The 13,118-nt window shown below is 32.9% G+C and overlaps 2 protein-coding genes across 2 annotated transcripts; both read right to left on the bottom strand.

Annotated features, from left to right (window-relative positions):
• Window positions 1-1,857: 1,857 nt before the first annotated feature.
• LOC140878404 (uncharacterized) lies at window positions 1,858-7,716 on the bottom strand. Its single transcript, XM_073282006.1, has 4 exons — window positions 7,610-7,716; window positions 3,674-3,997; window positions 2,461-3,451; window positions 1,858-2,361 (listed from the first exon to the last, which is right to left on the bottom strand). The coding sequence occupies exons 1-4, from the start codon at window positions 7,714-7,716 to the stop codon at window positions 1,858-1,860; spliced, it is 1,926 nt and encodes a 641-aa protein (XP_073138107.1).
• Window positions 7,717-8,535: 819 nt separating this feature from the next.
• Window positions 8,536-10,601, bottom strand: LOC140881307 (UDP-glucuronate 4-epimerase 3-like). Its single transcript, XM_073286499.1, has one exon. It carries the CDS (start codon window positions 10,145-10,147, stop codon window positions 8,843-8,845), a length of 1,305 nt encoding a protein of 434 aa, XP_073142600.1. The 5' UTR covers window positions 10,148-10,601; the 3' UTR covers window positions 8,536-8,842.
• Window positions 10,602-13,118: the final 2,517 nt, after the last annotated feature.

A 13,118-nucleotide genomic window follows, 5' to 3' on the forward strand; every position in this document is an offset into this window, starting at 1 on the left:
GTGGATGTCCAGTAACAACCATTGTATACTATTTTGGTATATTTTTCGAATTCCAAACTTGAGAGTTGTTTGATGTGATTGTTTCTCGTCTAATACACCAATTGTTGGACTTCCACTTGGTATAATTTCACTCATCTATAATAACACGATACTCTGAGATCGAGCACAACTAGTAAACAATAATGGGATAATCATAACTTAATCGAGAACAATTCGTTCTGATTGTAGGACAACCATTGTGTGACATGAGGATCACACTCCCCTATTGGAAGTGTCTTTGGATCAAAATGTCTATTATGTAGAACAATTACATATAAATTGAGAATAATCCTCCCGAAATACGGCACGATATGATTTGTCCTTGTGAATATGCTCCAAGATGATACAATACGCTGCATGACACACATTGTGGGCCACGAGCAACACACTACTTTAGTGGACATTGACCAATCAAATACTTTGACCACCACCTACCCCCTCATTATTAAGCTTTGTCGGTACACTTCGTCTCTTCCATTAGCTTCTTGGTTTCAGTTTGGTTAGGGTTTTGCTTTTCGAAATAAAATTTCAATTCTCAAGATCTAGCACAATGAAAATGAAGATTGCACCACAATGTATATGTGGTTTTGGAGAAATGATATTACGAAGAGACGGAACACGTTCGACCCGCCCTGGGGAGTTGTATTACCTCTGTCCTCGTGAGCTGCAACATCAAAATCGTTTTTTCTGGTACGATGATTATCACAGTGAATCTCTTCAGAAATCGTCAAAGTTGAAACCAAACACAAGTAAGCAAGGTAAAGAGAGTTGCGTGTATTCAATGCCTCAACATTCTGCCTCCTCCTCCGTCCATGATTCAACGGAACAGTTGAATTACAAGCTTAACGAGCATTCGTCCTCTGAGGCGCTACACAACCAGCCTACTAGTGCATCAGTACACGACCATATTATAGGAATATGTTGTTGCTTTGGTTGCACATGTTTCGTTCTTGTACTAATATTACTTGTAGCGCTGTGTATTGTAATAATCCGACATTAAGTTCCAATTTTATGCAGCTTTATTCCATATTAAATACAAGTTGTACGAAATACATATCACTTAGCACTTGTCATTTCAAAATGTAAAGCAACGACTTATTTGATTAGTTAACTGAGAAGGCATCGTCCACTGAAAAGTAATGACAAATATCATTTCTCAAATTCAAACATTACATATTTGTTTACCACAAACAGAGAGTTGGTTTCAGAAGAACTTAAGACAACACAATACACTTAACTACACTATGACCCCATCTCAAGTTAAAATGTGACAGCAGATGGTTCCACAAAAGCCTCAAACCAAGCGCAATCCAGCAATGCTTCCACTCGAACGTGTGTGCCTTTTCGAGGGAAATTTCATGCTCAAACCAGCTTCCAGTAATCGCTTGCCCCTGCATATTTTTTGAACAGTCAAGATTAAGTTTTGAATAAATTCTGTTAAAAAGTTATGCTAATAACCAATAATTGAAACATCATATTTTTAAATGATTACATCTACTCTATAGGTTCCTTGCAACTGCGTCTATTGTGTCCTCTAGCATGACAATGACCACATGTTGAGACACGTGTATTAACTTGCGATGGTATTCTCTTCGTCCTTCTGCGACCGGGCTGACTACGCACAGAAGGAGCTTGGATTGTATCGGATTCAGCAACACATGACTCACTGATGTCAAAGGTTGGGATAGGATTAATATGTCCTTTGTACGCAGCGCGATACGATTCGATCTTGAAATACTTGTCACAAAAATCATACACAGACAGAGATTTTGTCTCAATGGCAGAAATGGCGTGCTTGCACGGAATCTTATTGATCTGTCAAACTCTGCATGAACAAGTCATATCCACTAAATCCACGGCAAATGACTTTTCACCATCAACAACCTCAAACTTCCAATCACACGACCGCTGAACTCTTAATGTTCGGGATTCCATATATGCGCTTACAACAGACTTTTCTTTTCTTGGACTTAATTCCTTGGTCATGAACATAGTTGATTCACGTCGTCGGTGCATCATTTTCATTATCTGCACACGTATGTGATCAACCATAGCAACAATAGGCAGATGACGAGCTGGCCTAACCCAACTATTCCAACACTCGGCTATATTGTTATTTATAACACGCCATCTATTGCCAACAAACAATGCATTGGCCCAACTCTGTGGATCAGAATTTACAATAAACCCTCTGGCAAGTGGCATTGACTCTAATATATTGTTTATATGTTGCTCGTACTCTTGAAAAGACGGAGCATACGCAGCTTTCTTGAATACCGAAGACCAATATTTTTTGTTATGTCTGGGATAACTTCTCAACACCTAAAAAGATTAATAAAAATTTAGATCCAGCTTAAAATTATCAGATAATATGAGAAATTTAAAGTAAAATTGCTCAAGGATTCGTAATTTGGAATTTACCTGCTTAACGAAATTATCCACTAAATGTCTCAAACAATAAGCATGGTGACTCCCAACAAATACTTGATTCACTGCCTTGATGATACTGGGATGTCTGTCCGAGAAAAATGTGAACTCGTCGAATGGAATACATTGATAGTAAAGGAGCACACGACTCAAATGATAACAAAACCAATCCCAGTTCGCATCATTCTCCGCATCTACTATGACATAAGCAATTGTGAAAAGATCATCGTTCGCATCTTTCGACACAGCAACTAAGATGCATCCTTTATACTTATTCTTTATATGAGTATTATCCAAAAATATCAATGGCCTACAACCACTAACAAAATCGACGACACGTGCATGAAAACAAATGAACAACCGTCTGAATTTTTTAGTTAAAGGTTCAATCTCACACTCTACAACACTACCAGGATTAGTATTTTTAACTGCATCGCAATACCATCTTAATCTATCATAGCATCCTTCATCTGTGCCATGAATATCATGCATCGCCAACTCTTTACCCTTCCACACTTTGCGGTATTCTAACTCTACCCCAAAATCTCTTTGCAAGTCCATCTGCATTGTACACGAACGATAAGAGGGCTCCCCTCTCAATTTTTCTTTCACAACATTCTCTATCCAATAGGCATCGGCTCTAGGATGCCCTCTGCTACGTAGATTATTCTCACCACAATTATGTTGCAGTTTACATTTTCTGATGGTAAATAGATTGTCTTTTTTATGTTTCGAAGCATAAATTCTCCAACCGCAGCTCTTTTCACTACAAATCACAATTACCTTCTCGCTGTCATTTTTTACATACATAAATGAACGTCTTGTGGCAACAGAAAAGTTTTTAAAATAATTCCTAAATTCACCAGCACCCTTGAATGTTTGTCCTACACCATGAATACAATTAATCCAGGCATCTATAGTATTGGCGCAAGGGGGCTGTTCAACCTCGTTGTCATTCTTCGACTGCGTGTCTTCCTCATAAACCCTTACAGTTTAATTTACATTTAATAAGATAAAAAAGAACAATAACCACAAAAACAAATTGATAATGACTAAAAATAAATCTTGGTTTCAAGCAACTAATTGATAATTTATACAAAGCAATCTACAATATTTTACCTTTAATTTTTTATATTAAACATGTTACTAAACATATCGAAATAGAAGAATGAAAATATACGTTTAATAATAAGTAAATGAATTTTACCTCCCATCATTCAAGTTGTTGAACTGTTCATTTCTTTTCTCTGCCCTCAATTCAATCGTCGTAAGCTTTACACACATATGAAGATGAATCATATTAAGGACATCATCATCATCATTCAAAGATACAAACATCTTATGCAGTGGAGCTACGTATTGAAGCATAGTGGATTCCGGAGATATTTCTGCACATTTTTTGCTCAGACTAGAAAAAACATCCGTCAAGCTACAACCACTGAAAATTGATATGACAAACAGCTGCTTCTTGAATTTACAGCAACCCAAAAATGAAAGATTGCAAGGACCACTTCCAGATTCCATCCTCAAACTACAAAAGGGGCATGCTCTTCAATACAGTAAATCGAAGCAATAATATATTTTTTCATCATATATTACACACAAACAGTACAAAATAACAAATTCAGAATACTAGATTTTAATTCAAATAATTTAAATCACAATATAAATGTAATAGTACTGAACTAAAACCCCAAAATTAAGAATTAAAACATTATAATCGAGAATAATACGAAATATATGCTTATATATCACAAATGCTCATGAAATGAACTGCATTCCCAGCAACAGACGTAAAAATTGATATTGGTAAGCTATTCTGTAAAACTTCATTCTCAAACTACAAAAGGGGAATGCTCTTCAATAAAATAAATCGAAGTAATAATATATTCTTTCATCATATATTACACATAAACAGTACAAAATTTCAAATTCAGAATACTAGATTTTAAGTCTACTAAATTAAATCACAGTATAAATGTAATAGTATAGAACTAAAACCCCAAAATTAAGAATTAAAACATTATAATCGAGAACAATATGAAATATAAGCTAATCTATCACAAAAACTCGTGAAATGAACTGCATTCCCAACAACAAACGTGAAAATTGATATTAGTAAGCTAATCTGTAAAACAAACGCGATGCCCGGAAATTCAACACCACCTCTATAATCATAAAAAATCTCAAACAATTCCATCAATTCAACATTTTAAATTTGTAAGTCATACATCAAGCCGTGACAATAATTTATTCACTCCAAATTTATAAGATTTTTAATCTAAAAACTAACCTGCAAATATGTGAAAATTTCTGTTTCAGCACAAAGATGGGAAATTCCCTCAACCCACGTCAATGTAGATCTTCAACATTACCCGAGTAAACACAGATCAGCGACTTTGGTTGATGGATTAAACATTTAAGATTGAGAGAAGAAAAGATTCGGGAGAGGAGAATCAAGAAGAAGAAACAGAGGGAAAATAACGATTACAGTGGAACAATCCAGTTTTTTTTTTTCATAAATCATTTTAGGGGCATTTTTGTAAACTTATCCAAATAGGAAGTTCAAACAAAGAGCAGACTTTTGTCAGGGATTGAGAACAAATAATGTCTGAAATGAGGACTGAAGATGAATTCGAGTTTGCTATGAGGGATTTATCACAAATTCTTCCATTTTTAAATATATATAATATTTAGTTCTTGATATTTCTAATATTTACTCATGAATCATGATTCTAAAGTTTATCGCATTGATTTCAGAGAGGGTCTCCATCATTGTGAAAAGTTAGTGGATTGAAAATATTATTCACTTTTTCCTCATATATATATATATATATATATATATATATATAAAATCATTTTTTATGAAGTAAACCTTCCATATCTAATATGTAAATTAAGCTAAACAAAAAAATTCGTATTGAGAAAATTTTATATAATAGAGTCGTCCAACAATTTATAGAGATAATTGAACTCACAAAACATTAATAAAAAGAATCCAACTCGTACATAGGGTGGTTCGATACGGTATATCGCGGTATTCAACCGCATATCGTATTGAAAATTTTGGTACCGAAATTTCGATACAGATACCGTATCTAAAATTTTGGTATAACATAAATCCATAACCTTCTTACCAAAAAATTTTGGTATACTGAAATTCGGTATGATATCGGTATGATACTGTGTATATCGACATTTTAAATATTTTTTAAACTATTTTTTTAAAAAAATGTCGGTATACGTCGTATCATATCGATACCGTGTATACCTTTTTATATTTTTTTCGGTATACCGAAATACCTAAATTTTGGAAATTCTACACCGATACCGATACTGAATCCGAAATCAGTATACCAAAATTTTCGGTATATACGATTTTTTTTCGATACAATATAGTCGATATCTCGGTATTTTTCTCTATGCTACTCGTACACGTCGATCAAACAGTCACACGTTCCAATTCCATTGACTCGAACATCGAGAAACACCATCATTTTATTACAAAATTACAAATAGGGTCGATGAGAAAGTTAGACATTTTAATATCAAAATGATCAAGGAACATGCTTAAAATGTGAGTAAAAATTATTTTGATATATGAATTATTGGTTAAATGTTAAATTAGTACATGATGTGAATCGGATTTTGACCAAATTATTTTGAAGAAATAAGTATAATTGTCTTTTGATACTACAAATTAATTAATACAATAATATTATTTTGTTTTAAAACCAGCCTCATTGTTTTTGTCTGTCAGAAAAATCGAGAACGACTTTCAATTTATTTTTAGTCAAGTTCTCTTATAAAATTATTATGTTTAAATAAACTTTCAATTTTTTTATTTATTGATTAAAAAACATGTGACGTGTTATGGCGGAGTTTAATTGGTGTTTTGATAAATTGGTATTATAAATATAATTTGAAAATTTAAATTAATTTTTTATGGTAAACTTTAAATTAATTTTTATTAGAACTTACGTTATATTTTTATTAAAATTATATATTCAATAAATTTTTATATAGTTAAAATATTAAATTTTTTTTTATCACAATCACTATTTATTTAATATTTTTTTCAAAATATTAATGAAAATATTATGCATAAAAAATCATAATTTTAGTTAAAACAAATATTTATTTATTTTCTTTAGTATCAATTTATTTATACAATTATTTAGATATTGTATGCCTTAATATAATTTATTTAATTCTTTTTGTTGAAATATATAATCTATTTATATATCTAATTAATAAATATTATATACAGATAAAAATTTTAATCAAATCAATTTTTACATTTAAAATGTAATATACAAATATATCTAATTAAAATTAAAAATAAAATGTGTATTTTTTGTAATAAAAGTTAAAATGGATATTTTACATAAATGTCATCGAAAATTGATTGAGATTCAATGGACATGTACCAATTAAGCCATTAACAAAAATTTGTATACCAATTTGAAATTTAACCAATAATTTCTCTATCAAATTAATTTTTACTCCTTAAAATAGTGGTGGAAGAATTTTAAATTCAAGAAATTAATTATTATCCGAATTTTAAATTCAAGAAATTAATTATTATCCTTACATATACAATGGGCTAAAATAATAATAAAAAAATATAAAATTTATTGAGTTCACATTAATCAAACCAATCATATCATAACATGACGAAATAAAAATAAGAATGCATTTATTTGTACTCGAAGATAAAATTGATGTCATGTCACATGTCTTCCTTGCCACAAGAAACCACTGTTCCTCTTTTTTCCCCACACATCTTCAAAAGCTAACGCACCAATACTGAATACTTTGTTCCATACCACACAAAATCATTAGTCAACAGGGATATGTAGATTTTTTTTTTAGAAAAAAAAAATTATATTGAATTTTTATAAAGAACATCTAAATACAAGGAACACAATTATATTTTCACTCAAATTCATTTAAAGATCGTAGAAAAATTCCAAGTTAGAAAAGTTTAGCCTAGTTTCTGTTTCTGTACTGTATGATGGAGTAAATGGAGTAGTGGGTGCTTTGGGCAAAAAAATAAAAGAGAAAAGAGCCACTGCCACATATTGTATCATATAATTCTGTAATAATAGATAGCCAGTATTGATTCACATGATCTTGATACCTGCACAGTGATTTAAATGGAAGTCCACCAAATTCAGAAATGAGGGAAATATGGCCCCAGAAGCTAATAGCACCTGGGGCCATTGCACCAAACTTTCGCAACGTCATTTTTCAACTCTAAAAACGTTAGTTTGGCAACCCCAGAATGGAAATATTTTCCCAAGATTATTAGGAAAGAGCACTTTTAAGGCTAACTACACTCGAATTCACCGAAAATTTCGTACTTCTTGCCATCACTTTCCAATCCATCTTTCCTGTTCATCAGTTAGCCCTTAACCACAGATCGCCATACAAAGACAGTATCCATGAGAAAGTAAGTTGACCGGAGCCTAATTTCAGAACAAACCTTCTTGAACATCTAGTAGGACTACCTCGCCTATGATTTGGTTAATCGACTGATAAACTAACCGTGTTAGATGATGTTCGAGGCATCCGATGATCCTTCGTCCATACTGAGTCATAAGAAATATGCATGTGTAACAATGTGGTAGCCATTACACCGAGATTCTATCCAGAAAGTCATCTTAAGATGATTGTTCATCCACAGCACATATATCACTTGTGTCCCTATGTAAATAGCTCATACCTGGCTAATTTGCCTAATATGATGCTTCCAACTCTGATATAATATCTAACGATTGAAAAACATGTAAACTGGTTATATAAGCTCAAACATCGAATGTACTAAAATAGGCAACTCTTTGCTTCCATCATTAGTCCAAAATCATAGAAGTGAATGCCTGAAGAGCAACTAATCAACCAGCATGGATTACCATTTATCGAAGAACAAGCAGTTGAAAAGCTGGCATGTAATGCATACCCCAAACACAATATGGAAATTAAGTTACTTCATCAATAAATCAGACAAGAAAAAATGGTAATGAATCTAAATAAAGTTTGCAATAGCAAAACTATTGTGTGCTACTTTATTTAAATCGAATTCAGATGATACACGTCCATGAATCAGCAAATTGATCTATCAGTCATGAATTATACAAATTATATAAAACTACAACAATTACAATCCCATGAGTGAAAAAAGGAACACCAGGGGAACCAATGGCCACCAACCACAAAAGCTTCTTCACCATGAGAGAGGAATTTCCTCATTCTATAACACTCAAGACTTGTGGAAACAAGAGAATCGCCAACGAACGGAAATAGCTTAAAACAATTGTAAGAATCGAAATGAACAATAATGGAATGATCCTATCGCACATTTGAAAAAATCGCATTACTGTGCGCTCTTCTTCCCGTCAGCATAGTAACTGAGGTACCATCGCACAAATTTCTTCAACCCTGTCTGAAGATCAGTCGACGGTTTATAACCAAGTTCTTTCTGAGCTAAGCTTATGTTGGCATGCGTAAATTGTACATCACCATTCCTTGGCAACTTCATAACCAACCTCTTCGCCTTCACCTTGAGTAACCTCTCCAAAATACTCACAAGATCCGAAACTGGTACAGGGGATGTGTTTCCCAGATTGTACACCCGCAATTGAGCCGGCCCCTTCTTCTTGCCCCCACTGCCGGTGCTTTTCTCTGCCGTATCTATTGCACCCAAACAACCCTTTACAATATCATCAATGTAGGTAAAATCCCTCGCCACCGTTCCATGATTCGCAGCCTCAAAGATTGGGATCGACTTCCCCTTCAAAATATCCCTAGTAAAAAAGAAGTATGCCATGTCCGGCCTACCCCATGGTCCATAAACTGTGAAGAATCTCAATCCGGTAAGCGAAAGCCCATATATATGATTATAGGTATGTGCAATCTCTTCACCGGCTTTCTTAGTTGCGGCATACAGGCTTGCAGGCTGATCAGTCCTGTCCCTCTCGGAAAAAGGAACCTTAGTATTCAATCCATACACAGAACTACTCGAAGCCCACACGATCGCTGGCTGCGGATTCACATTCTTGCAAACTTCAAGCACACTAACTAGGCCGGCAATGTTGCTATGTACGTAGGAGCTAGGATTCTCCATTGCATAGCGAACGCCGGCCTGAGCAGCCAGATGCATAACATGAGTAAAGGGCACAATATCAAAAAGTTTCTTTAATAGAGCAGCATCATTGATATCACCCTCCACAATGTACACCCCGATTCTATCTAAAAGTGCTTGTCTAGCCCTCTTCAGGGAGGTATCATAATAATCATTGAAATTATCAAGCCCCAAGACACCGTCCCCCCGCCGTTTGAGGGCGGAGGAGACATGAGTGCCCACAAAACCAGCAGCCCCTGTAACCAAAACCGAAATCCCATTTCTAGACCTTATTTTAGCAGAGGCCCTGACCCTTTTTTCGAAGTTAGGGCCTTCATAAGAGCTTCTAAGGGACCTTCTAGAGAGATCTGAAGGAACAGGGGATGAAGAAGAGGGTGATCTATAGAAGAACAAAAAGATCAAGCCGAGGAAAACCAATGACCAAAAAGCCAGCTTGGCCAGAGAAGAATGCAGCCTCACCCTATTGTATGGAGACTTCTCCATCTTGAACTTTCCTGGGGTCGAAGGGGCGCTGTCAATGTGCTTCATCTGTGACATCAACCAACAACAAAAAAAAAATCGAGATTTGACGAGTTCCCACGACCAATTTCCCTGCCTTTGCTGCCTATCTGCTGCTTTTCTTGGATTTTCTTGAAATCAGAATCCAAGGAATAGGGCCTGGGCGTAAAAACAAGATTTTGATAAATGCAGGTGCTGAGGATTACGTACCTAGAGATGGTGGTGTGGAATAGTTCTACGCTTTATTCATGGGGAATCTTTGGTTTCTTGTAGAAAATGGTTGTTGGTGGCGGTGGTGATTGAATTTTTTTTTTTTCTTTTCTTTTCTTCCAAAAACCAAAAAATAAAAATAAAAATCTCCCTTTTCTTTTGTGCGGACTCCTTTGATTTTTACAATGGAAAAAAGATTTGAAAATTGATGAATGAATAAAAATGGTGATTGGAGAGAGGGCCAAGAGATTTGGGGTGGAACCAAACCAGAGGAGGGAGTGAAATGCGGTGCGGTCTCAACAAAGTGTCATGTAGATCAAAGCAAGAGTGGACTTTGGATGGATCAATTGAGGGCTTGTCTTCCAAGATCAGTCAATTTTATTTTATTGAGTTCACCAATATTATTTTATTTACCGAGTATGTTATGAAGCGATCTCATGAATATGAATCTATACATATGAAATGGTTTGATCTAATCCATATTCAAAATAAATAATACTATTTATGAAATAAAAATCGATATTTTTCATGAGTTGAGTCGAATTGAGTAGAATATGTCTTATAAAAGTAGCTCGTGATATGATTTCACAAGAGATTTTGTGTTATTCTTATCACATGACTTGAAAACTAGTCTATAGATAATTTAGAAATGAAACTATGAAGTTAATTTCAAGATATGATGGATAGGGGTCTTTGCCAAATATTAGACAAATACATGATGGGGTAATTTCAAAACATCGGATAATTAAATTTTCTTGATAATGGGGTAATATCAAAAGATTGTTAATTGCAATATTTAGCTTTGGTTGGTGGTAAAGGTGAAATTTTCACTCACATGGCCTTTGTTTTAACCAATAAATATTTTGTGGGGTTATTTATTGTGGCGAGGATTAAGGTTGGGATTTGAAGAGTGAATTTGTGGAGAGGCTGACTCATTTGTTGGAGGTGGTGTGGTGGAGAGATTTTGGGGGTAATTATTAGGGGTTCTTAATTCAATTGCCATTGGATTGTTAAGGGTATGATATTTGTGAGAATTTGTTTTTCACTTTTTCTTTTTATTATAATGTCTCGATGTCAAATATATTGGTTTATACGGGTTTAAAAAATAATTGAAAAAAATTACAAAACAAAATTTATATTTATCTTTATTTAATTCATTCAAACTAATACGTTTATTCAAAATAATATGTTTTGTCAATAATTGGTTAATAAAAAGTATAGTAAGTAAAAAAAAACAAAACAAAACAAGAAAAGACGATGGTAAATTTATAAATTGTACTATATATTTACGGCAACTGAAAATTTAAATGCAATCTAAATATGAAATTTGGAAGACAATCTATAATATTAAAGTGTATAAATATTATTAATTCAAATTTAGAGCCATTATTTTCTTCAGTAACGTGTATGCATAAAGCTTGAATAATAATAATAATAATAATAATAATAATAATAATAATAATAATAATAATAATAATAATAATAATAATAATAATAATAATAATAATAATAATAATAATAATATGTATATATATATATATATTGTGTGTTGATTATTTGGATTGTATATAAAAACCAATGAGGGGACGACATTTTGTAAGATGAAGGGTCGATTTATGGAAATATTCCAAAAGTTCTTTTTTTATGCAAATATAATCTAAAACTAGTTACAGCTGTGAAAGTAATTTTTCGATGTCCATTTTTAAGATTTTATTTCGCAGGCTCCTTATCATACATGCTGCTGCATTGTTTTGCACGATGACATTTTTTATTGACAAAAAATGATTTATTATAAACTCTTGATTTTTGTTTCATATTATTTTAATCATTTATTTATGATCTTGCCCAAAAAAACAATTGCATAATCTTTAAAAAAGAAACATCAGCTTTTCATGATTTTTCGTTCCTAAATGCACTTAACGTAGGTTTTATTGGAAATAATGATATTCGAAAACAAATTTGTTAGTTAAATGTATAGTCACTTCAACGATAAAAATAAATAAATACAATTATTTGGTTTATTGTAGTATTTTTGGAATAAAATCCATAATTTTTTGTTTGAAACTAAAAATCCATAAATTTTAATTTCTGGGTTTTGTTACGAAACGTTTAAGATGTTTTTTTAAGGGGAAAAAAATCACTTGGGTATAAATCATAATTTTTTTGTTTATAAAAATTCTTATAAGACCGTCTGGATCAATTTTATAAGATAAATATATGATTAGAGTTTACGCGACTCATGAAAAAGTACTAATCTTTTTACGTTAAACACATTTCTTTGGTATTTCAGATATGAATTGGTCGACCCGTTTCACGGATACAGATCCGTGAACGGTGAACACACTCATTTTAAATAAAGAATAAATCTTGCTAAGTATAAACTTTTTATTTGCTATTTTTCTATTTCCAGACATTTTCCTAGCATGTTACGAACATTATTCAAAAACTTTTGTTTAAAAATTGAATTTTAATAGATAATCGTTGACATCTTAAATGGGCTACTTGCAAGTTGCAACATCTCGGAAACTTCGTCCATCAATTATAGAAACCCCATTTGGAGTTGAGAAGTCCAAAACAAGAACATCATTTGATTATAAAAATGTCACAATAATAAAAGTACATCAAGAATCTATTTATAAAAACTACAGCTAGCAAAGGCACTAATTCTCATATATTCATGTAATGGTACAATCATGCATACAGTTAGGGGCCATAGCAATTAATATTTAGACCAAAATAGAGGTGTGACTTTAAATGCTTGTAGAGGGGACAGACAAAGGGGGATGAGGGTTGGAGGAGT

The sequence above is a fragment of the Henckelia pumila genome, chromosome 2 (genome assembly GCF_033568475.1).
Source record: "Henckelia pumila isolate YLH828 chromosome 2, ASM3356847v2, whole genome shotgun sequence".
Classification (NCBI taxonomy): domain Eukaryota; kingdom Viridiplantae; phylum Streptophyta; class Magnoliopsida; order Lamiales; family Gesneriaceae; genus Henckelia; species Henckelia pumila.